The 23409-nt window shown below is 30.4% G+C and overlaps 1 protein-coding gene across 2 annotated transcripts; it reads left to right on the forward strand.

Annotated features, from left to right (window-relative positions):
* The first annotated feature begins 12094 nt into the window (after nt 1-12094).
* Nucleotides 12095-23409, forward strand: LOC110611338 (UDP-N-acetylglucosamine diphosphorylase 1). Of its 2 annotated transcripts, XM_021751599.2 has the most exons (15): nt 12096-12411; nt 12676-12730; nt 12837-12988; nt 14811-14850; nt 15794-15886; nt 15958-16070; nt 16170-16244; nt 16886-16925; nt 17018-17100; nt 17202-17279; nt 20114-20257; nt 20955-21022; nt 22008-22122; nt 22202-22358; nt 22901-23409. In XM_021751599.2, exons 1-15 carry the CDS (start codon nt 12241-12243, stop codon nt 22996-22998), a joined length of 1482 nt encoding a protein of 493 aa, XP_021607291.1. In that variant the 5' UTR covers nt 12096-12240; the 3' UTR covers nt 22999-23409. The 2 variants fall into 2 exon arrangements, with proteins under 2 accessions (XP_021607292.1, XP_021607291.1); XM_021751600.2 differs by lacking the exons at nt 16886-16925; nt 17018-17100; nt 17202-17279 and having other exon boundaries at nt 12095-12411.

Below are 23409 nucleotides of genomic sequence, written 5' to 3' on the forward strand. Positions count from 1 at the left end.
TATAATATATTATTAGGCTCCATATCTTAACAATTCTCCCACTTGAAGATTAATCTAGTCAACCCAACCATTTTCATTCTTCATGCTAATGTATCTAACAAAAACACCTAGCCGTAAACATCTTCCATACTATTGTAAAATACCAACTGAGACCTTGCATAGACCCAGCTTTCCAGCATCAACACCTTTAGTCAACATGTCTTCTGGATTCTTAATACTTTCAATTTTCTTCAAACACATCTCACCTTCTTTTACCAGACTGCGAATGAAATGGTACCTATGTCAGATGTATTTTGTTCTGAAGTGATACACTGAGTTCTTCACCAACTGTATGACACTCTGACTATCAGTGAAAAGAACCTTGTTAAGCTGCTTCTTGCCCAACTCTTCCAACTAATCAGTCCACCATATCATTTCCTTACCAGCTTCAGCAATTGCAACATATTCAGCCTCTGTAGATAACATAGAGACACACTTTTGAAGTTTAGATATCCAGCTCACTATTGTCCCATCTATAGTGTAGACATACCCAGATGTGCTTTTGCTTGTATCCATATCTCCACTAAGATCAGCATCAATAAAGCCTTTTAATACTACCTTGTCATTCCCATAACAAAGTGATGTACTAGTTGTTCCTTTCAAGTATCTCAAAAGCCACTTCACAGCTTCCCAATACTCTTTCCCTGGATTTGACGTATATCTGCTCACAACTCCCACTGCATGTGCTATATCAGGTCTAGTATAGACCATAGCATACATCAAACCCCCAACTACAGAAGCATAAGGTACTTTTGCAATGCGATCATGCTCCATAGCTGTCTTAGGTGATTGCTCCTTTGACAATTTGATATGGTTAGCCAAAGGTGTGCTCCTGGGCTTAGCATCATCAACTCTAAACCTAGACAACACATTTTCAATGTATTGTTCTTGGGACAAATTTAAAATTCTAGCAAACTTGTCCCAAAAAATACTTGTCCTGAAAAATCCTTATCCCTAGAATCTGCTTTGCTGCACCCAAATCTTTCATCTCAAACTCTAATGACAGTCTCCCCTTAAGATTATTGATCTCCTCCATACTTGGCCCTGCAATTAACATATCATCCACATACAAGAGTAAAATAACAAAGAAGTCAGTAGACTTCTTAATATAACAACACTGATCCTTTTCACTCATATGAAAACCCTTTCTGCATATGAAAGAGTCAAACTTCTTATACCACTATCTTGGAGCCTGCTTCAGCCCATACAAACTCCTATTGTGCTTGCACAGCATGTGTTCCTTACTAGGAATCTCATATCCTTATGGTTGCTTCATATAGATCTCTTTCTCCAGATCTCCATGTAAAAATGCTGTTTTTACATCCATTTACTCAAGGTGCAAATTCTTTGCTGCAACAATACTAAGTAAAATTCTGATTATGGTTAGCTTACAACAGGAGATAATATTTCAGCGTAATGAATATCTTTTCTTTGTGAATGCCCCTTAACCACCAATCGAGCCTTGAACCTAATTTTACCATCAGTTTCATTCTTGATCCTGTAAAATCCACTTGTTTAACAAAGCTTTCTTCCCTGTAGGCAACTCAGTTAATCCCCAAGTGTCATTCTTCTCAAGTGACCATATCTCATCATCCATGGCTTGCTCCCATTTGATTGAATCCTTCACCTGAAAAGCCTCATCAAAGGATTCTGATTCCCCTCCATCAGTCAACAAAAAATAATACAGGGAAGGTGAATACCTTTCTGGTAACTTGGTAGCCCTGATAGATCTCCTCAACACTGGTGCAGGTGTGACTATCTACTGTTCTGGTTCTGCAACAATATTTTTTGGATTATCCGTGGTCTTCCTGCAACATCACTAGGCGAAATTTCCTGCAACTCAACCTCAGCTCCTACTTATTCATCTTCAGATCGCACCCCAGACTTGTCCTTATACAGGACATTCTCATCAAATGTCACATTATAGTGTCTCAAGATCTTCCTGTTCTTGTCATCCCAAAATCTGTATCGAAATTTATCCGAACCATACCCAAAGAAATAACACTTCAAAGCCTTTGCATCAAGCTTGTCTTTTTTTTTTTTCTCGATCAATGTGAACATAGGTAGCGCTAGGAGTAAGCATTCGGTCGGTTCGATTCAAAATCAAATCGAACTGAATAAACCAAAAACCAAAATTTTAGTATTTATAAAAACCGAATCGAACCAATTTTGATCAGAAACCGAACCGAACTGATCTGATTCGGTTCGATTCAGTTTGATCGGTTTCAATTTTTAATAAATTTTTTATTTTTTACACTTTATTTTTAATATTTTAAAATTTAATTAAAATATTTTAATCTTAATATAATTTAATTTCTCTGTATTATTGAAAATAACATATTATTATCACTAATCGGTTCGGTTCGGTTTTTTTAATTTTTTTCTGATCAAAACCGAACCGAACCGAAATAACCAAAATTTTTGAAATTAAAAACCGAACCGAACTGAATTAAATAAAAAACCGAACTGAATTTTAAAATTAATTCGGTTCGGTCGGTTTTTTCGGTTTGAACCGAATACTGCTCACCCCTAGGTAGCGCACCCAAAAGTCTGCAGGTGAGTAAACTTGACCTCCTTATCTAACCAAACTTCTTCTGGAATCTTGAAACCCAAAGGAATTGAAGGTCCTCTATTTATCAAATATGTTGTTGTGCTCATTGCATTTGCCCAAAATATTTTTGGCAGCCCAGCATGTAGCCTCATACTTCTTGCTCGCTCATTCAACGTTCTGTTCATCCATTTAGCAATCCCATTCTATCTTGCCTTGCCAGGAACTATCCTAGTGCACCTGATTCCCTCATCAGCATAGAACTTCTTAGATTCTATGAAATCATACTCTCCTCCATTATTAGACCTTAGGCATTTGATCTTTAATCCAGTCTGATATTCAACTTCAGGCTTTCATCTCTTAGAAGTGGCAAACACATCTGATTTGTTTTTCAGAAGGTAAACCCGTACCCTCCTACTAAAGTCATCAATGAAGATAACATAGTATCTCGAACTACCAAGGGAGGAAACTAGGGATGGCCCCCACACATCTGTATGTACTAGTTCTAATCGTTCTGCCTTTGGTTTTCTGATAGTCTTTGTGAAACTGACCCATTTCTGCTTTCCCAAAATACAACACTAACATAGACCCATATCAATAGATTTCAACCCTTGCAGATACCCTTTCAAAGCTAGCATCTTCATTCCATTCGTTGTGCCAAAGACTTGAGCTCAATATACTATCAACTGCAGCAACAATGTCCAAACACCCTACAGTAGTGTATAAAGTTCCAGATTTTATGTCTGTTGTATCACCATAACTCCTTTAACAATTTTTCAGGAACTCTCCCCAAACACTTTTCTGTAACCCGTGCTGTCCAGCTGGCCAATAGAGATCAGATTCCTCTTCAAGTCAGGAATATATCTGACATCATGCAGCTTCCACTTACCCCTACCTGAGGTTTGGATATATACATCCCTATTTTCAGCAATCTCCAAGGCTTTATTATTAGCAAGAGACACCTTTCTATAATTTTCAGACTTGAAATTGTGGAATAATTGTTTGCTTGAAGAAGAATGAAATAATACACCCGAATCAAGTATCCATAAGTCACTCTGACTGTCCACACTAAGAATTAAAGCATCACCAAAGTTATCTGCAGAATATATAGAATCATCTTCATAAGACTTGTTCTTTTTGGCCTTTCTTCTTCTTAGGTTTAAAGCAGTCCTTTTAAAGTATCCATTTTCACCACAGTCCTAACAAACAACCTCATTTCTACCATAAGATTTCCTCCGCCCCTTTGACTTCGATCGACCATGTTTACTATGGCCTCCCTTCAACTTGCTACTGCACCTACCCTCGACACTGAGTGCATTACCAGATGAATCCCTGATTACCCTTTTGCGAATGCTCTTGCTCATGACAATATCCTAGACTTCATCAAACTTTAACTTCTCAGACCCACATGAACTGCTAATTATGGAAACAATAGTATCCCACGACTCAGGTAGAGAGGATAACAAAATTAGGACTCTTATCTCATCATTAAAATTAATTTTGACAAAACTTAATTTAATGATGATCATATTAAATTCATTAATATGATCCATGACAGATCCCCTTTCAGACATCTCCAAATTAAACAAATGACACATCAGATATACCTTGTTAATGGCTGACGATTTCTCATTATATTCACCAGAGCTGCCAGCAATCCTGCAGTTAGGGGTGAACATATCGGTCAGTTCGGTTCAAAATTGAATCGAACTAAATAAATCGAAAATCAAAATTTTGATATTTATAAAAATTGAACCAAATCGATTTTAGTTAGAAATCGAATCGAATCAAACCAATATGATTCAGTTCGATTCAGTTTGGTTTGATCAGTTTAAATTTTTAATAAATTTTTATTTTTTACACTTTATTTTTAGTATTTTAAAATTTAATTAGAATATTTTAACCTTAATATGATATAATCTCTCGATATTATTGAAAATAATATACTATTATCACTAATCGGTTCGGTTTAATTTTTTTGATTTTTTTTCTAATCAAAATCGAATCAAATCGAAATAACCGAAATTTTTAAAATTAAAAATGAAACCGAATCGAACTGAATTTTCAAATTAATTCGGTTCAGTCGATTTTTTCTGTTTGAACCGAATACTGCTCACTCTTACCTGCAGTCATTGTCTCCTTAATGATATTGAAGGCAACGTTTCTTACCAACGTTAAACGGATCAACCCTAGTGCCTTCCAATCCTTCAGATCCCAAACCTCCTCTTCATAGTTTCTGGCTTCTCCCCTAACAGGGGTTCATGAAGGTTATTTTGATACAGATAATCTTCAATCTGTATCTTCCAGAAATCAAAATCGGTTCCATCGAACTTCTCAATTCAAACCTTCGGGCTTTTCATCGTCTTTTCAGATTGTTGTGATACGAACTAAAAACTTTGATACCAGTTGTTAAGAATTAAACAATCACACAATCAAAAAATAAGCATGAAAAGAACTCAACACATAGATTTAATGTGGTTCACCAATTTGGCTACGTCCACAGCGGCTAGGGTTTTCTTATTTCTCTGTGAGTTTTTGAATAGAATATATTAAGAGAATATTACATATTTATATATCCAGGAAAAATACAAAAAGACAAAATAGCCCTAAAAAAATTCACCTTGAGGGCTCTACGCATGAACCCCCACCTTCGGGTGGCTCAGCCGGAGTTGGATCTATTACCGTAGGTATGGTGTACAATCCATAATATATTATGAGACTTCATATCTTAACACCATGGCATAGTATTCATAGGGCCGTGGATAATATCCAGTAAAACAACAATCCACTTCATATTTGATCGAAAAAAGACCAACAACAACTCCCAATTAAATCCCTCTTTCAGAAGAGCCCATACCAGTAGCAATTGACAAACACTACACTTGCTTTATGGCTCTATGCACAATAAATCCATCATTATTTAGTAACAACCACCATAATAGTTGTAGGTGAAAACTTATCCTTCTAAGCAACAACACTATGAAGCTTAAAAAATCCTCGAGAAGGGAGAGGCCATGGAGAACACTAGAGAAGTGAGGATACCTAGATAGAAAAGGAGCAGCAAAAGCACCACTCCACTACAGATGTGAAAAATCAAGTGAAATAAAGTGCACGACAAATAATGAATGAACTACCTTATAAAAAACACATATTTCACGCCTTCAAGATATGCCACAAAGGAAGAATCGCCAGTGTCAGAAGTAAGCTATCGGCATCTCCACTAGCACTAAAAAACCAAAGAATCCCACCATAAAATAAAATTGGAAAAACCAATAAAGGTAGGTTTATATGCACAAGTACCTACAAACCAAATGTTGAGCATAATGACAATGAAAAAATATATTACTCCAAATTAAGTTTCAGGCACAGAATGATAAACAGGGAATAGAGAATTTCATGCCTAATATCTCTTCGTACTAAATTAACGAAGACTGGAAAAGCATTATGAAGACATATTGAATAAAGAACTTCAACTTGGGCATGATCTGAAAAGACTAGACACTTTTCTAAAGTGCTAAGGTAGGAGAAATAGAAAAGGATGGGTAGGAAGGCAAGGCTTTATCCTAAGAATAGCACATCATGAACTTATAACCTGAATGCACTTCATCTCTTATATATTGCTAAACCAATAAATCTAAAGTTCTGAAAGGAGCAACAGGAATTAATAGAATAATTGTAGTCTGATGATAAGGAAACAAATGAAAGATAGGGCGGTGATTCTAATTAAGAGTAGATTGATTAATAAGATCAGTTATATAAAAAAATTTATTGTATAAGACACCCATGAATCGGACAAAATATAAAAATTAGTACCATTCCCAATATAAAAATTAGTACCATTCCCAATATTCATAAGAACATCCTATCATGGTATTTCTTTACCTACTAAAAGACTTGTCCGGATCCATGAATATTGTCGTTTACAACTTGCTTCTCAAAACAAAGAGGCTGAAAAATATTGTCCCTGTAAACCTAACTCTTAAACTAAATGGATGGTAAAGAAGACGTAAAGAAGACGCAACAATGATTAGCTAAACATACCAAATTAAAATTCTCAAATTCTTTGAAATACGAACCTCCACCAAATTCCACTAATAAAATAATTCATGAATTAAGTATAACATATATATAATTATTAAATTGACAAAAATGATTAACTCTTAAAAATGATGAAAATAAAAGTGTACTATGGGAATCGTTTTTGAAACTCTAAAAATTTGAAATTTATGTTTTCATTAGAATCATTTATCATAAATAATAATTTTTTTAAAAAATTACTAATAATAAAAATTAGGCTTTGGATATAAAAATTTAATACTTTACATTTATTTAGTTTAAATTTTTAATTTTATATAATAAAAGTCATTTTTAAAATTTATTGCAATGATAACCCATTCCTGAAATGATTTAAAGAATTTAATATTAAAATTTAAACCTTTACCTTTAATTACAATTAGGCCTATTTACATGTAAAATTTTTCGCTATTTTGTGATTTATTCTAAAATTTTAAAAATTGATAAAATTTTTAAAATTATAAATTTTGTTACGATTATATTCAAGATTAAAACTTGAATCGGAGGAAGTGTGTTTTTCTAACGTAATAAAATAATGTGAATTATTTTATTATACTTATATACCATATAGATAAATGCTATTGTTACAAAAAATTTAAAACTTTATATTATTTTATAATTTAATCTAAATATTTAAAAATTAGTGTAATTCAGCTCAAAATTTTTAAATTTATTTTTCTTCATTTTCATATGGCCTGATATAAAAAATTACAACTTTAATTTCTTTTTATTTTCCATTAGTTGCAATAAAAATTATAACTGGTTTTATATTTATTGGTTTCTTACTTTTTAAATAACTTGTCAGATATCTATCACAATAGATTTAACTATATTAGCCATAAAAAAATATGCCAGTGCGATAAAAAAATAGAAATTACAATTTTACTGTCTATAGTATCATTAATTTTCTGTTACTACTCAATAGTATAAGTCAGCGTCTCATAGCATAAACACAAACATTGTATTAAGAGCAAATATTATTAAAACTCATAAAAATTAAGAGAATTAAAACTAAAAAAATAATTAAAAAAAATCTTTTTAGGGTTTCTTGTACCAAACAAATGGAAATGCAGTATAATGTACCAAACAAATGGAAATGCAGTATAATAATAGGGTTTTAAAAATTTAGCAGTGAAACATGATAAATTTAAAAATTTTAAATTGAATTATAACAAATTTTAAAATTTTGAATTAAATTATAAAATAACTAAAATTTTTAATTTTTTTTATATTAATAACATTTATCTACATATATAATATGAGTATAATAAAATAATTAACAATAAGACTCGCTCTCTCATTCAAATTTTAAGTTTGGATATAATAGTAATAATATTTATAATTTTAAATAATTCTATTAATTTAAATCATAAAATAGTGAAAAATTTTAAATCTTTTATATAAATATCCCTTACAATTATAGTCAAAGTTTGGTATTTTGTATTTAAGCTTTTATATTTGCTGTAATTATATCTAAATCTTTAAAATAGTTTTAACTAGTTTGAAATTAGTGTATTTATTATGTCAGATGTTATTTACTTACCTATTTTTAATATTATTTAAATCCACATAAGCGTACTTGTAATTCTAATTAATTATACCCTCTAACAAAACCTCACATCTACCATTCTAATATCTAATTTAAAATCTAAAATGTGTGATTTAAAATTATATAAATTTAAATATTTATTTAAAATAGAAATTTCAATAATGTATTGTCAATATACGATTAGGTCAATATAGGATTAGGTCACGTGACACAACCCTTATAAATTATAACTCTAATCACTCTACCTTAATTTATTACAGAAAAGATTCAGTTGATCAGATGAATGGTGTTCAATTTGACGATAGATTCGCCTTGTATAATTGCCCGAACCTCTCAGATCATCTTGATATCATTTAAAAACGTTATACAATAAATTATATAAATACAATTACGGAATCTCTTATCCACTATCCGTTAATAGTCGGATTCTCAGAAAATCAGTAACTCACTTTATCTTATTACAATATAAAAGAAAAGTAAATATAGAGTTCAAGACACGCACTCTAAATATTAAATCTTTAAGTTAAAATTTTATGTTTACACTACTTTTTGAAAATTCACTAACTTGAGTGTTAGAACAGTTGCTATTAGACGCTAACTCTTTTATTTTAAACTAATTAATAATAAATTCATTTCTTATAAAAAAATTCATTTATTTAGAATCAATTTAAATATAATACAATTCAATTCAACTCTTTTATTTTAAACAAATTAATAATAAAATCAAATTGATTTAATTTATTCATCATTCTTATTATTTTTAAACTAAATATAAATATTTATTCTTATAAATAAAAATCATTTTTATTAAATTTATTTTCTTAAAAAATTATTATTAATATTTTTATAATATTTAAAATCTAACATTTACATAATTTTTTATCATGAAAAAAATATAAATTAAGATGGCTTTTTTAAATTAACAAAAATAATATAGTAAGTTTCCTAATATTAATTATAAATGCATTAAATATTAATAGTTAATATTAAATTAAATTAATTTTTAAAGAGTAATTATTAATTAAAAAATAAATTTAAAATTAAAACAAAAAAAAGAGTAAAAGAAAAAAAAGTTCTCAAAAGCTAATTAAATAATTTTAATAGAATAAGTAACCTTCACTGAAATTATTTTTTACAAAATTTTAAGGTGAATTCTGTATCACTGCATTTTTTTTTATTTTCTTGAAATTAAAAACAGTTTTTTAATTTTTGTTATTTACTTTTAAAAACAGTTTTTTAAAAACTGTTTGTATAAAAATAAGCATAAATTTTTATATAAAAAGAAGAAATAAAATATTTTTTTAAATATAATTTGTAATAATAAAATAAAAATATAAATAATTTTATAAATAATTATACATAAAAATGAATAATAAATTATATTTACATCGTATATAATATTATAATAAAAAATTATTATTTATCTCAGTTATATGAAAAATTTATTAATTAATTTCTTAAATTTAAAAAATATATTAAAATGTCTCTAAAATTTTAAAAATTCTATTAATTAATTTTTCTTTTAATTTTATCAATTAAGTATTATAAAAATAAAAATTACTATTTAGTCTATGTGGTATATGAAAACTCATTAATTAATCTCTAAAATTTTAAAAACTCTATTAATTAATCTCTCTATTAATTTTAGTTGTTACAAAAAAATTTTAAATATTCTTAATACAAAGAAAGTAATTAATAGATATTTTTATAAAATTAAAAAATCAATTAATAAATTTTTTTTATTATAGAAATTAAATAGTAAAATAATTAGTAATTAAAATTAAAAAAAATACTAATTAATATATTTTTAATGCTTTAAGAATGCTTTAATATATTTTTTAAAATAAAAAGACTGATTAATAAATTTTTTTATATTATAAAACTAAATAATAAATTTATTTATAAAAAGATCAAATGTTTTTAATAGGAGAAACAAATTAGTAGATATTTTTATAAAATTGAAGTACCTAATACGTTTTTTATACTATAAAAATAAAATAGTAAAATATTTAACAATTAAAATTAATTAACAGACTAATTAATATATTTTTAAAAATTTTAAAAATATTTTAATTTATTTATTTTTAAATAGATTTTAATTTATTTTTTAAAAATAAAAAATTAATTAATAAGTTTTTTTATATCATAAAAATTAAATAATAATTTTTTATAATAATAAAATAAAAATATATTTTATAAATTAATTAAATAAATATGTATTTAAAAATATGAATTGGATTGATAAACTAAAATTTTAAAATTTTTAATAATAATTTAATAAAAACTATTGAGAAAAATTATGGTTTGATAGAATATGTAATAGGAAAACCTACATTTATTGGTCTTTTGGTATCACTGCACGATTTTTATTTTTTTATTTTTTCAAAATTAAAAATAGTTTTTTTATTTATTTTATTAAAAACAGTTTTCTAAAAATTAATCGTATAAAAATAAGTATAAATTTGTATATAAAATAATAAATAAAATATATTTTTTAAAATATGATATTTATAAAAATATAAACAAGTTTATAAATGATTATATATATTTACATAATATATGATATTATGATAAAAAAATTATTATTTGATATCTATAATATAGAAAAATTTATTATTTAATTATTTAATTTTAAAAATATATTAAAATATTTTTATATACAAATATTAATAAAATTTTCAAAATATAAAAAAAAAATTTAAGAGAAAATCATTTTTTTTATAATGATTTGATTTTTTTATTAGAAATTGATTATGTTTTAAATATTTTAAATATTAAAAAATATAAAAATATTTTCCACTGAAAACTTAATTTTAAAATGTTATGGGTAAAAAAAGGTAAAAAAAAAAAAAAAGGTAAAGGATAATCACGTATATGATTTAACGCATTTTCAAATACGATTTTATGTTTTAATTTATAATAAAAATTATATTTTAGTTTTTATATATTTAAATTTAATTCATTAAATTTTATTTAATTAATAAAATAATTTTTTAATTTAAATTTTATATTTTTAATTGAAACTAATTCCCATATTTTTATAAATTGATTTATAAATATTGTAATTACTAATAAGTTTTTATATTTATAAATTAATCTATTTATTAAATTTTAATATTTTATATGTAAAAAATAATAAAATAAAAATAAGGTAAAAATATGATTTTTTAAAATTTATTTAATAAAAAAATTATTGAGAAAGAAAAAATTAAGCTAGAAAGAACTTTTAAACTTGAATTTAAATATATATTATGTCATTTTTTAATTTAATTTTTATTTTATTAATTTATTTTAAAATATTAAATTTAATAAATATGTGAAATTAATTTAAAAATATATATAGAAATACTTATTTATAAATAATTATAATATTTATAAAAATGAATTATAATTAAAGAAATATTTTATTATAAAATAAAATTTTATAATAAAAGTTATAAATATTTGAATATATTTTATAAAATTTTAAGAATTAAAATATAATTTATTTTAATTAAAAATTATTTTTAGTTAATTTATTAATTAATAACATTAAATAAAAAATAAGACTTTTTTTGTAAAATTATATCACGTTATTTTTTTTATCTCAAATTAAATTACAAAATTTTATTTGAGAAAAATCATTAAATCTCCGAAATCGGTGATTTTTGTAATTATACTAAAAATTAAAAGAAATTCCACAATGGATTTCGTCGGTGAGGGTCAGTATTTTGAATGAGGTCACCGACTTGACGGCAAGAAGTCGCGTACTGCGTGGGAAAATCCGTATACAATATTCTCGAATTGGAAAATGGACGTCGAATGGCATAATTCAGTAATTCTACCTTCTAACTAGGGCTAATTCTGTCATTTCGCATTTCCAACTAGGTGGTTACTCTTGCCACTGATTGATTCTTGTCTTCCTCGCCACTGTTCTTCCCTCCCTCTTTCCATCTACAAGGAAAGCTTAACCAACGAACTGTAAACAGAAACCAAGAGATCTGCAGAGAGAAAGCAAAAGCAAAAGCAAAAGCAAACTTTTCTAATCAAAATGAGAGAACCGATTGAGACTAACGCTTCATTGCCATTAACCCCTTCGCCACCTCCTCCTCCTCCGCAGGCTTTGCTGGAGAGGCTCAAGGATTATGGCCAGGAAGATGCTTTTGTCCTCTGGGATGAGCTCTCTCCTGACGAGCGAGACCTTCTTGTTAAAGACATCGAGGTCAATTTTTCACCTGCGTTTTTACTATATTTCCCTCCTGTTTCCGATCTCTTTCTCTTTCTGTTATTTCTTCAAATATAGAACTGAGGTCAGAGTTCTAATGAATTTTGTATTTTCTGTTAATGATCTGATTGGTCGTTTGATTATTAATGAAAATATGACGACCCAGTAATTCGAATTCGTTTTGGGTGTTGGAATTGATAAGTAATACAATGCTGTGTTTTTGTGTTTGTTTATTTGTTTTTTTCCCCCCTTTGGTTGCAGAACTTAGATCTTCCAAGGCTGGATCGGATAATTCGATGTTCACTTCGTTCTCAAGGTTGCTTTCTTTATTTGCGTGTCGCTTGGGCATGCGCACGTATGATTTTGTTTAATTATAGTGATATTTGTGTATGGTTTAGTGGTGAGTTGGTTTCTTTTTGCAGGGCTACCTTTAGCCGCCATAGAGCCAGTTCCGGAGAGTAGTGTGTCCACGGTGGAGGATAGAACGTTGGAAGAAAGAGAGAGGTGGTGGAAGATGGGATTGAAGGCGATCTCTGATGGGAAGTTAGCTGTTTTGCTTTTATCCGGCGGCCAGGTTTTTTTTTTGGTTCTACTTTATTCCTTTTCTTCTTCTTTTTGGTAATAAGTAACGTGGAACTCTATTATGTTTTTTTTTTTTTTTTTTAATGGGTGCTAGTTTATGTGTTGATTACCTTTACTTTTTGTCCAATTTTATACTTTAACTTACAAAGTATTAGTAGCTCAATGATTCTACTTAAAAAGCATTAATAACCCAATAATGCTCTTTAGGTGGGTAGTTGCTTGTGGAATCTTTCTCTTTCTCGTAATACTATTGTCGTGGAGCTGCTTTATTGGGAAGATACCCACAAGACAATTTGATGATAGTTATTGGTTTCCTTGATAATTTAGATCAGGGGCTATAATTTGTTCAATGAATAGTCACTGTTTACTTTATTAAACATTTTCTATTTTCAGATCGGCTCTCCTCCCCTACTCTCTCTCTCTCACTAGTTTGTATAGTTTTGCTTTTTGGGATGTCCACTTTTGACATTTCGCAGATGGATATGTTTATCTGATATTTTGAAAAGTAAGGAGTCTGATTTTGTTCTAAAAATTAATTATGACTCACCATAAAGATGCTTTATAGGATTGTGCACACCTTTTTCATCAGAACCAATTTTATATATATTTACAACACACAGACATACTCATTAATCAATTCATATGGAGGAACTATTCTTTATAGACAAACTAATATTTTGTGTAGACCACTACTAAGTAAAGAACAGTTTCAGCTAATAAAATCATTTAATCTCTATTGCCATGATCTTTCTCTTCTTTCTTTTTTTTTTCCCTGAAGATAAGAACTTCATGATGTGTTGTTCTGTATGTTACTGATTTTGTTTATCAGTACATCTACTGAACTCCTATCAAAATGTGAGCTAATTTAAGTTGAAGTGGATGACCACAGCTTTAGAGCCAGAACATCACCTAATTGAGAAAGTTCAACAGTGTTGCAATTTTTTTTTCCTCGTTGCCTCTTGGTCCAATGGTGAGTTAGACCACAGGTAGGTAGCCTTTCCTTTTCCCTTAAACTTTCAAAACTACAGTCCCGTTAGGATTTGAACCCGAGACTTCCTAATAAAAATTCCAAGCTTTAACTTCTGTGGAATCCCCTTGAGAAACAAGATACTCATTTACTGTCTCATGGAAAAAATTACAGGCCGTTGTTGAGGATCGAATTCGCCAAAAGCAAAATTTCTTTCCCTTCAAACTCCTTTCTCTCCCTTGATTATTTTTCCTATATAGAAACTCAAAAAGAACTCTTGATGATGTATGTTTTATTTGGAGTTCTGTAGGTGACATGCTTTTGCTTCATTACGAGCAATGCTGCCTAGTTCAGATGGGTTGCTCATGGCCCATGGAAATAAAATAATTATTTGGAATAAATGATCATGATTGTGTTCAATTTGGAGAAGTCTTACTATATTCTTGCTCTTGCTTGTACCATAATAGTCGGAACTTGGAAGTTGTAATATCCGTGTGAAATTTAAGTAAACCAAACTAGTTCCCACAGTTGATACTAAAAACGAAAATCAAAAACTAGTTTTCACCGTTCTTTTGAATCTTGATAGGGCATACTGTGCATATGTTATCGGGTTGAGTTTTAATAGACATGGATTGGGTTTCTCAGTAAATTACTGTTTGAGAAAGGGTCTTATAAATTACCTTGTTTGGAATTATGTGAGAAGTTGTTGTAATGCTCTAACTTGTGCACATTATGTGTTGTTCATTTTACAATATTAATGTTATTCTTGTTAAATAAATGTACTACCTTCTTCAAGCATATGTTTGACTGATTGATGGATTTATTTTTCTATAATTGAAATATGCAGGGGACAAGGCTGGGAAGTTCGGATCCGAAAGGCTGTTTCAGTGAGTGATTATAGCATGTTTATCTGATTCTGAAAGCCATTGTCTTCACTAATTTTCTCATTTGTTGAGATCTTGAAATTTGGAACTATTGCCTAATGATCAGACAAAATGAGTCACATTTTAACAAACTCACAAATGCATTGGAGAAATGAAGTGCACTATCTGCATGACGCTATTCTTTATACATTGGAAGCTTAAGGAGATTTTGTAACTGAGGAGGCCATTAGGCAGATAACCCTAGCCAAAAAATGAGTGCAAAGTTTTGAATTTGGATAATTCTGTGACATTGTTTCCTAACTGATTTTGGAAATGTAACATTACCTTTTGGTTTCACTTTCTAAAATTTTATTTTGAATACATTATATTTATAAAACTTTTGTTGCAAAGCAAAAGAAATAATAAAAAACTAGTTTTGATTATTATGCGGACGACTGGATACCTATATCCAAATGAACGCTAACTTAATAAAAAAGTAGTTTTGATTATTATGCGGACGACTGGATACCTATATCCAAATGAACACTAACTTACTCATTTACCCAATTAACATTAAAATTGGTGTTGGTGATGGCTGTGGGGTGTTGGTGCTGTTTATATGGAGCAACCATTATCTAGGAATTTTTTTCCCCTTCTCATGAAAAGCAATCCTCTTGTGAAAATCAACTTTATGCTTTTTTGTTGAAAGTTATTATTTAATATATAAAAAAGTACTCGTTTTTATTTGTTGCTAATACATTAGCAAAATGCAAAATGCAAAATGCAAAAAAAAAGAGGTTGCTTTTCTAGCAACTTTCTGACTTTCATTTAACTTGAGAGGCACTTTATGGCACTTCATTACACCAATTACATTTTTCTAAAATTAGGAATACTAGAAATCTAAATATGTTTGCATATGTAACTATACAATTGAAGTTTCATGTTTATGTATATTTTTTCATTTCAGATATTGGACTTCCATCTGGCAAGTCCCTTTTTCAACTTCAGGCTGAGCGAATTCTGTGTGTCCAGAGGCTAGCTGCTCAAGCTGCAAGTGAGGGTAAGCTTCAATTCTCTAGGTTCTTAATGTACTAAATTTAACATGCCATCCTAATAATTTATCGTGAATAGGTTCTGGTGGTTCAGTGACCATACATTGGTACATAATGACCAGTCCATTCACTGATGAAGCCACTCATAAATTTTTTGAAAGTCATAAGTTCTTTGGTCTTGAATCTGATCAAGTAAGGAAGCTTCACATTCTCCTTTTTTTCCCTGAAATTTATTTTCATTTATCTCTTTGAGTTTTGGCTAACCTTGCAGGATATTCTTCTTTAATGCAGGTCACCTTCTTCCAGCAGGGCACCATACCTAGTGTTTCAAAGGATGGCAGATTTATCATGGAGACTCCATTCAAAGTAGGGTTTCTTCAGCTTGTAAAATAGCAAACTTATGTTGCAAAGTTTTTGTGGAGCTAATTCACTGACCCATAAGATTTTTTTTGGAACCCTTACCGGGTCATTGCCAATCCTTTTTTGCCACAGATTTCTCCTTTTTCCTAGTCTTTGATGTTTCATCAAGTGAAAGCTATAGCATAGTTTGTTATTTACTAAGGTTGTGATTAGTAGAGTGCTTCAGCATCCGAAAATATTGACCAGGCAATGTTGCTTTAGTAGAATCAGTAGATGCCACACCCAGATTTAGATTTCCTGCATCATTGGTTTTTGGTAATGATGCACAAATGGGCCTCATCAGTTACAAGTCAAGGGAAGTTGGAGCTGGAGCAGGCTATCTTCCCCCCTAAGTGGACTCTTTTGAAGGACAAATACATGTTTGCTTCCACCCAAGCCAAAAAATAACTCATTGCAGGACCAAGGTCCATCCAGCTGTGCAACATGGTTTGTCATTGGATGGACGTCAGTCCCCATGTTGTTAATTTTTCGTTTTCTTTTGGGGACATTATGGTTATTCTTGGAACAAGTTACCCATTTTTCTCTGAATGCTTTTCCTCTTCCTTTCAAATCTACAATCTAATATACCCATCCTTTAAATCATTCAGGTAGCCAAGTCTCCAGATGGAAATGGAGGAGTATACTCAGGTACCTTGTAAAAATCTTGTGCAACATACTGATTCCTGCTTACACATTGCTAGTTGGCTTCTTACTGCTCTGGTTTGATCCCTATTCTTCAGCTCTGAAATATTCAAAATTGTTAGAAGATATGGCCACAAGGGGGATTAAATATGTCGATTGCTATGGAGTAGACAACGCATTGGTGACATCTTTTTTCCTTCTTTTTCTCCTTTTGTTCTGTCAATTTTTGGAGTTCCAGAAATTTTCTAAATTAAAATATAGTGATTAGGGTCTTGAAAACAGGTTCGTGTAGCTGATCCAACTTTTTTGGGATATTTCATTGATAAATCTGTAGCTGCTGCTGCAAAAGTAGTCCGTAAGGTAAATAACTCACTGTGTATTTTAACTTATTTGAGAACTTTTTTAATAGGTGTACCTGCTAATAGTGCTCTGGAAGTTCTGTTAGAGTTGGGTTGTGAAAAGAATCAAATTTAGTGTATTGAGGAGCCAAATGTTGCCAAACAATAAAGAAGTGGGGAGCCTGCTATTTTGTTGCTAATCCTATATAGTATTGTATAGCTTATTGTCTTTGGGTGTGGGTTTACCGTGAAAAAGGTATGATGTTACATGAAAAACTTGCCTATTTTTGGAGGATGCTGAATGAGTTTTTTAGATTACTGTCCTTCCCTATATAAATGAGTTTTTAGATTAGTCTTCCATGGGAAGTCGGATAAATGGAATTGCTAAAAGTTTATGTTTGACTTGAAAAAAAGTTGTCGAATTTAGGTTAAGTTACCAATTGCCCCATGAGGTAAAATCATACTCACTAGTAAGTCCTATTTTTTGATGATGAAAGTAATTGCTCCCTAATAGTTGATTCCACTAACATTTAGTTGCTTTGTCCAATTTGTTCATTAATCAAATATTAGAAAGTAGTTAAAATTCTTAAAAGTGTCTTTTTCCAGTAAATTTAACTTTCAAATAGGTGTTCTTCAAAAGAAAAGAGGATCAAAATAGTGTCTTTTTGATGGCTAAATTCTTAATGAAATCAAATGTCTAGGGCAAATTGATCCATTTTCAAACAGTAAGGACTTGCTTGTGATTATGATCTAACTTCATGGGAAGAAGAGTATTACCCTTAATTTTTGCCAACTCCCATAATCTGGCAATGGTATGATTCATTCAATATGTCATAATTGGAAGATTACTAGATAAAATGGAAGCCATGTTTTCATTGAATAAGGGATATAAGGTGCTTAACAAAACCAGACAAGATGGGTGGCTTGATTAGGTTTTGGAATTAAAATGATGGTTTAGAGTGTTATTTGATGGAGGATAGGTACAATATAGGATTAAAGGGATAATTTTGCTGATTAAAAATCCAAATTGGAAAAGTTAATAAACATCACTTAGAGTTAATCCCACTAGGATTTCCTCAGCAGTCATGCCTCCAAAAGAAATATTGAAATTTCTCTGTTGTCTCTCAGTCGCTAATTGGGTATTGCATAATTTGCATAATTTGCATATTGGTTCTTGGTACTGTAGTTAGCCTTATAATTGTAAAATTTAGAACAATTTCTATTGAAATACATTAAAACTGAACTTGAAATTGCACAGTGCTACATATAGTAAATCATAATTTATATATTAACAGTAGATGACTAAAAAAAGACCACACAGTAAAGACCAAATAACTAAACAAAACATACAGAAAATTCATTGGCCTAATTGTGTCCTCTTTTTTTTTTTTCTTATTTTTGAAAGGTGGTTATTAGAGGATCAACCGTAACAGTTTGTACTGGAATAACTTAACGAAACCAAACTGGCAACCAACTTAAGAAACTAAAAACCTAAGGATTTGTTCAATTGTGGAAAACTGCAGTAGTTTTCTGGAAACCTCGGGTCTAATTCATAGCTGTACTAGCTCCATTATGAGCTTCATGCTTAGCTACTTTCTTCATATGGTGTTACCTTCGCTGGATTGCATCTTCCTTCCTGAGTGCAGGGTATACAATACTACTGAGAATAAGGCTTGCCTGCTCACCCTTGGTGGCAAGGCTTCTCTCACTTTACTGATTAGCTACAACAGGAAAGAAGAATAGGGAATTGCCTGAGCCAGTTGCTCCTATTATTACTAGCCGCTTTTCTAATATAAATATAATCTCTTTAACCAAACAGTCTTCCATCCTAGTATTTTATATTGTATTCAGAATGTTAATCCTACATCGATTTGGAATAGGGTAATGTGCCCTTATAAGAGCTTTAGGCACTCCTCCCCTTTGAACTAGCTTTTGAGGCACAGAAAAAAGGGAAAAAACTGAAAATAGAGTTCCACAGTCATATGTATAGGTTTTCAAATTAGAAAAGCTTCCAGATTGCCAAGAGTTAATTAAGATTTCAAAATGTGTTTTAAACTATTTGTTACCACTTTCTTTACAATAAAAGGTGTGTTTTTAGCTATTTTCTGAATGGAAATAATGACTTTTATATAACCAAAATTATGCTATAGTTTTTTCAATAATTATTAGAAAATTGTTTATTTACAATGATAAATATAATTACAATATTGTAATAAATAAATAAATAATGCTTTTGCAAATTTTATAAGTAAAATAAGTTTTTAGATATATTTTATTCTGATTTATTTTAATTATGAGAAATATGAATTTATTTTAATTTTTTTAATTAGAAAAATATTTTTTATTACTATTGAAAAATGAAAGCATGTTCCATATTTTCCCTTGATCTAGAGTTTTCTTTGAAAACAAAAAATAGAACACAAAATTGTTTTTCATAAGTAAGGCATAAATATGTAGTAGAAAAGCACTAGAAGTTAATAGGCTCATAAAGATTGGGCAATATTTTCAAATATTCCCTATTTTCTTTCTTGAGCTCTTTGTAGACTGGCGGATTTGGCATGTGGTTAGATTGCTAAAGGAATGACAGCTTGTAAACTGATCTGGTGGAGCGTGTACCAAGTGTAATTAATTGAAATTATGAATTTTCTTATACACAAAATTGGCATATATATTTATGCAGCAAATTAATGCTGCTTGAAGTAATGCACTAATGCTGTTGTTAGATTTTTTTTCCCCTAATGAGTATAAAATTTCATATTTTTCAAGTGCAGTATAATTAGGAATTTTCATAATGTTGTGCTTCTTAATTGTTCCATAATATTATGCTTTTTAATTGTTTAAGTCTTTTTATTACAGGCCTATCCCCAAGAAAAGGTTGGTGTATTTGTGAGGCGAGGTAAAGGAGGACCTCTCAATGTCGTTGAATACAGTGAGTTGGATCAATCACTGGCTTCTGCTGTCAATCAAGCTACTGGACGCCTTCGTTTTTGTTGGAGTAATGTATGACCTTTATTTCATGTGTATTGCAGACTTGCATATGGCGTTGCTGTCTTGGTTTGATTTCTTGAAAAAAACATCAAATTGTTGTTTGTTAGAAGTTCTTTTATGCTTCTTGGAGATGAAAAATGTTTTATTTGATCTTGTAATCATGATAAAATTTTCATTTCCCTGTTTTATTAGATTTGTTTGATTTAAAATTTCTTTCAGTTTTGACAATTCAAGTACTCTAATATTGTGTTCCATTAGGTGCATTTGGTGACATAAGAATTGATGTTTGTCGGCTCCAGAAATTAATATGATTAGATATGATGTTCCAATTAGGCCATGTGGAGCTTTGGAAAATGAAGTGTGTGTGCGTGTGATAGACTTTCTGGGGTATATTGGTATTAGAAATTTAGAATGGAGTTGAACTGTATTTAAAAGTTGAAAGGAGGAGAGGGATATCATGCATGGATAAAATTTTAGACTTTGCAACAAGGCATGTTCTACCACTTGATGATTTTTTCCCATCTTTCCAATATTCTTGATTTCTTTTCTTATTATAAGATTATTGATAATGGAGCTGTCCCACATCTTCACTATTTGTAATGGCATACAACCTTACTTTGTGCTTCAACAATGGTAATGCTTTAATATTAGTTTTTGCATTCTTTTAAACTCTTGCCCTGAACACTTGCCACTCGTTTTTTTATTTCAGGTGTGTTTACACATGTTTACTTTGGATTTTCTAAATCAAGTGGCAAATGCTCTCGAGAAAGACAGCATGTTAGTGACTATCCCACTCTCATTTTATAGGATGATAAGATTTTATCCTGACCTATCTGACATGTCTTTCTTTCCATTAATTAACATGTTCAGTCCTCTAATTACCCTTCTCTTGGCATCAGTTTTTTATAAGTTCTCAAATTGGAACCACTACACGTTTGGTTTGTATGTGCAGTATCACTGACCTATTTGTTTTGTTTTAGTTGACAATCAATTGCCAGATCTTTAGGATATGCTGATTTTATTACTGTAATAAATATTTAACTTTAGGTTTAAATTTCTCCTTTTCATAATTCATTTATATAAATGGATACCACACTAACCGGAGTATTTATAATGGTTACTTTTGCCAAGTTCCCTAATAATACTGCAAGGATACTACTTTAAGTGATATAAGTAATGCCATTTCTCTTCTCCCTCTATGCCCCACATCTTCTGTGGCAAGTCGAAGGGGTTTGATTCTTTGACTGTGAATGTTCATTTATATATGCATTACATGTAAAAATCTGTTTCAATTGTTTTCTCCATCGCCTTTATTTCATTTATTGATTTTTTGAAGATGGTCAAATGTTGATGACGACTGTACTTAGCTTATCTTGTTTGAAAAGGTGAAGATGATATTAGCATTGTGGTTGTGGTTGCTGCAATTTACTTATGCTAGTGCACACTGAATACGGAGGATGAAAATTATTGTGAATATTACGCCCACAGTAACAGTCTTGTTAAATGGTATCACTTGGAAGGAAACCTGTTTACCTTTTAGTCTCTATGTTTACCCTACACATCTGATGGGTCAACATGATTAGTAATTTGCATTGTACATTTCATGCTATATCTGTGTATATAATGCGATTGGATGGAGGTTAGGTCATCCACTGAAACTCTTTCACAATTTGAAATTAAGATAGCTACATTCCTGCACTTATGGTATTTAACTTATGTAATTGTATCAAGGATCTATTGTGCACTTGCTTTGTGGATGCAGTTACCATCTCGCTGAGAAAAAAATTCCTTCAATTCATGGATTTACAATGGGATATAAACTAGAGCAATTCATATTTGATGCATTTCCATATGCTCCTTCAACAGCTCTCTTTGAGGTGAATTATATCCTCTTCTCATCCTTTCAACCCTTGGATCTTTTTTCATGTACTCAAAAATGTTTTCTCCATCATGCAGGTATTGCGTGAAGAAGAGTTTGCACCAGTTAAAAATGCCAATGGATCAAATTTCGACACTCCAGACAGTGCTCGCCTGCTTGTGCTTAGACTCCACACTCGCTGGGTAGTTGCGGCAGGCGGCTTCTTAACGCATTCAGTGCCCTTATATGCTACTGGTAACGTCATGCTTTATTTTATATGCTTTATCATGTACTTTAAAAATAATTAAAATAGAAGAACCCAAGTGCACATTTATACCGGGGTAAATTAAAGCTTAGGTAAAGACCGGAGGGGAAAAGGGTGTTACTTTAGACTGGGCAGATTGTGGATCCAGATGGATCATAAGAAGCCTGGAGTTTAGACCTGCTTTAAGCAGTTGAATAATAATCATTTGGGTGAGCAGGGATAGGAAGCTCTAAGTAGCTTTGCAGCTCTTATTATGATACTAGAGACCGGAGATAAGTTTTCCCCTTCCCTTCATCAAGTTCTTGGATTTTTTGTTTTTCACTCCCTTTACAGTTGAAGTGGAAGGAGTTAGGGTAGCTCTAGCTGCAGCAGGATAGGGAAAGCATGGAACAGTTTGGAGCATTTAAAAACATTTAAAGTAGCATGAAGTCGTACAAGCAGCTTCACTCAATAGCCTCTAGGCCATGTGAACTTTTTACTTCTGAAGGTATTCTGATAATAACGTATCATTGTAATACTTGATCTTTTACAGGTGTAGAGGTATCCCCACTTTGTTCTTATGCTGGAGAAAACCTAGAAGCTATATGCCGTGGAAGAACATTTCATGCTCCCTGTGAGATTTCATTCTAGTTTGATTTATCCATTGATCCCCATAGATTGATTTTTGCGGCTCCCCATTCGGTTAAAAATTGGGATGATCTCTCTCTTATCTCTCTATCTCTCCTATGTGTTTGAGATGGATTAGCAAATGAGAAGTTAATGTGCGAGTTTATGGCTTTTGGTGTGTCATGGGCATTAGGTCAAGAAGGTTGCATATTTTTTCCCCTTATAGAACCAAGAAATATGTCGTTTTATTTGATGTATATTGTACAAATTGTGATAAATTGTTTGCTGTACTTATTTTTTTGACAGCCTAAATGGATATAGAACTTTGAGGTTTGATGCCTGTAACATGTTATTTCTCTATTATTGGATTTGGTAGTTTGAATTGTCAGGGAACATGTATATGCTGAACAAAAGAACAAAATTATTATTATTATT

The sequence above is a fragment of the Manihot esculenta genome, chromosome 3, assembly GCF_001659605.2.
Source record: "Manihot esculenta cultivar AM560-2 chromosome 3, M.esculenta_v8, whole genome shotgun sequence".
In the NCBI taxonomy this organism is placed as follows: Eukaryota; Viridiplantae; Streptophyta; class Magnoliopsida; order Malpighiales; family Euphorbiaceae; genus Manihot; species Manihot esculenta.

Coding starts and splice junctions, on each gene's coding strand:
- LOC110611338 (XM_021751599.2), top strand. CDS start 12,241: ATGAGAGAACCGATTGAGACTAACGCTTCATTGCCATTAACCCCTTCG. Junction 15,887..15,957: donor TGCTCAAGCTGCAAGTGAGG/GTAAGCTTCAAT, acceptor TATCGTGAATAG/GTTCTGGTGGTTCAGTGACC. Junction 16,245..16,885: donor TCATGGAGACTCCATTCAAA/GTAGGGTTTCTT, acceptor TAAATCATTCAG/GTAGCCAAGTCTCCAGATGG.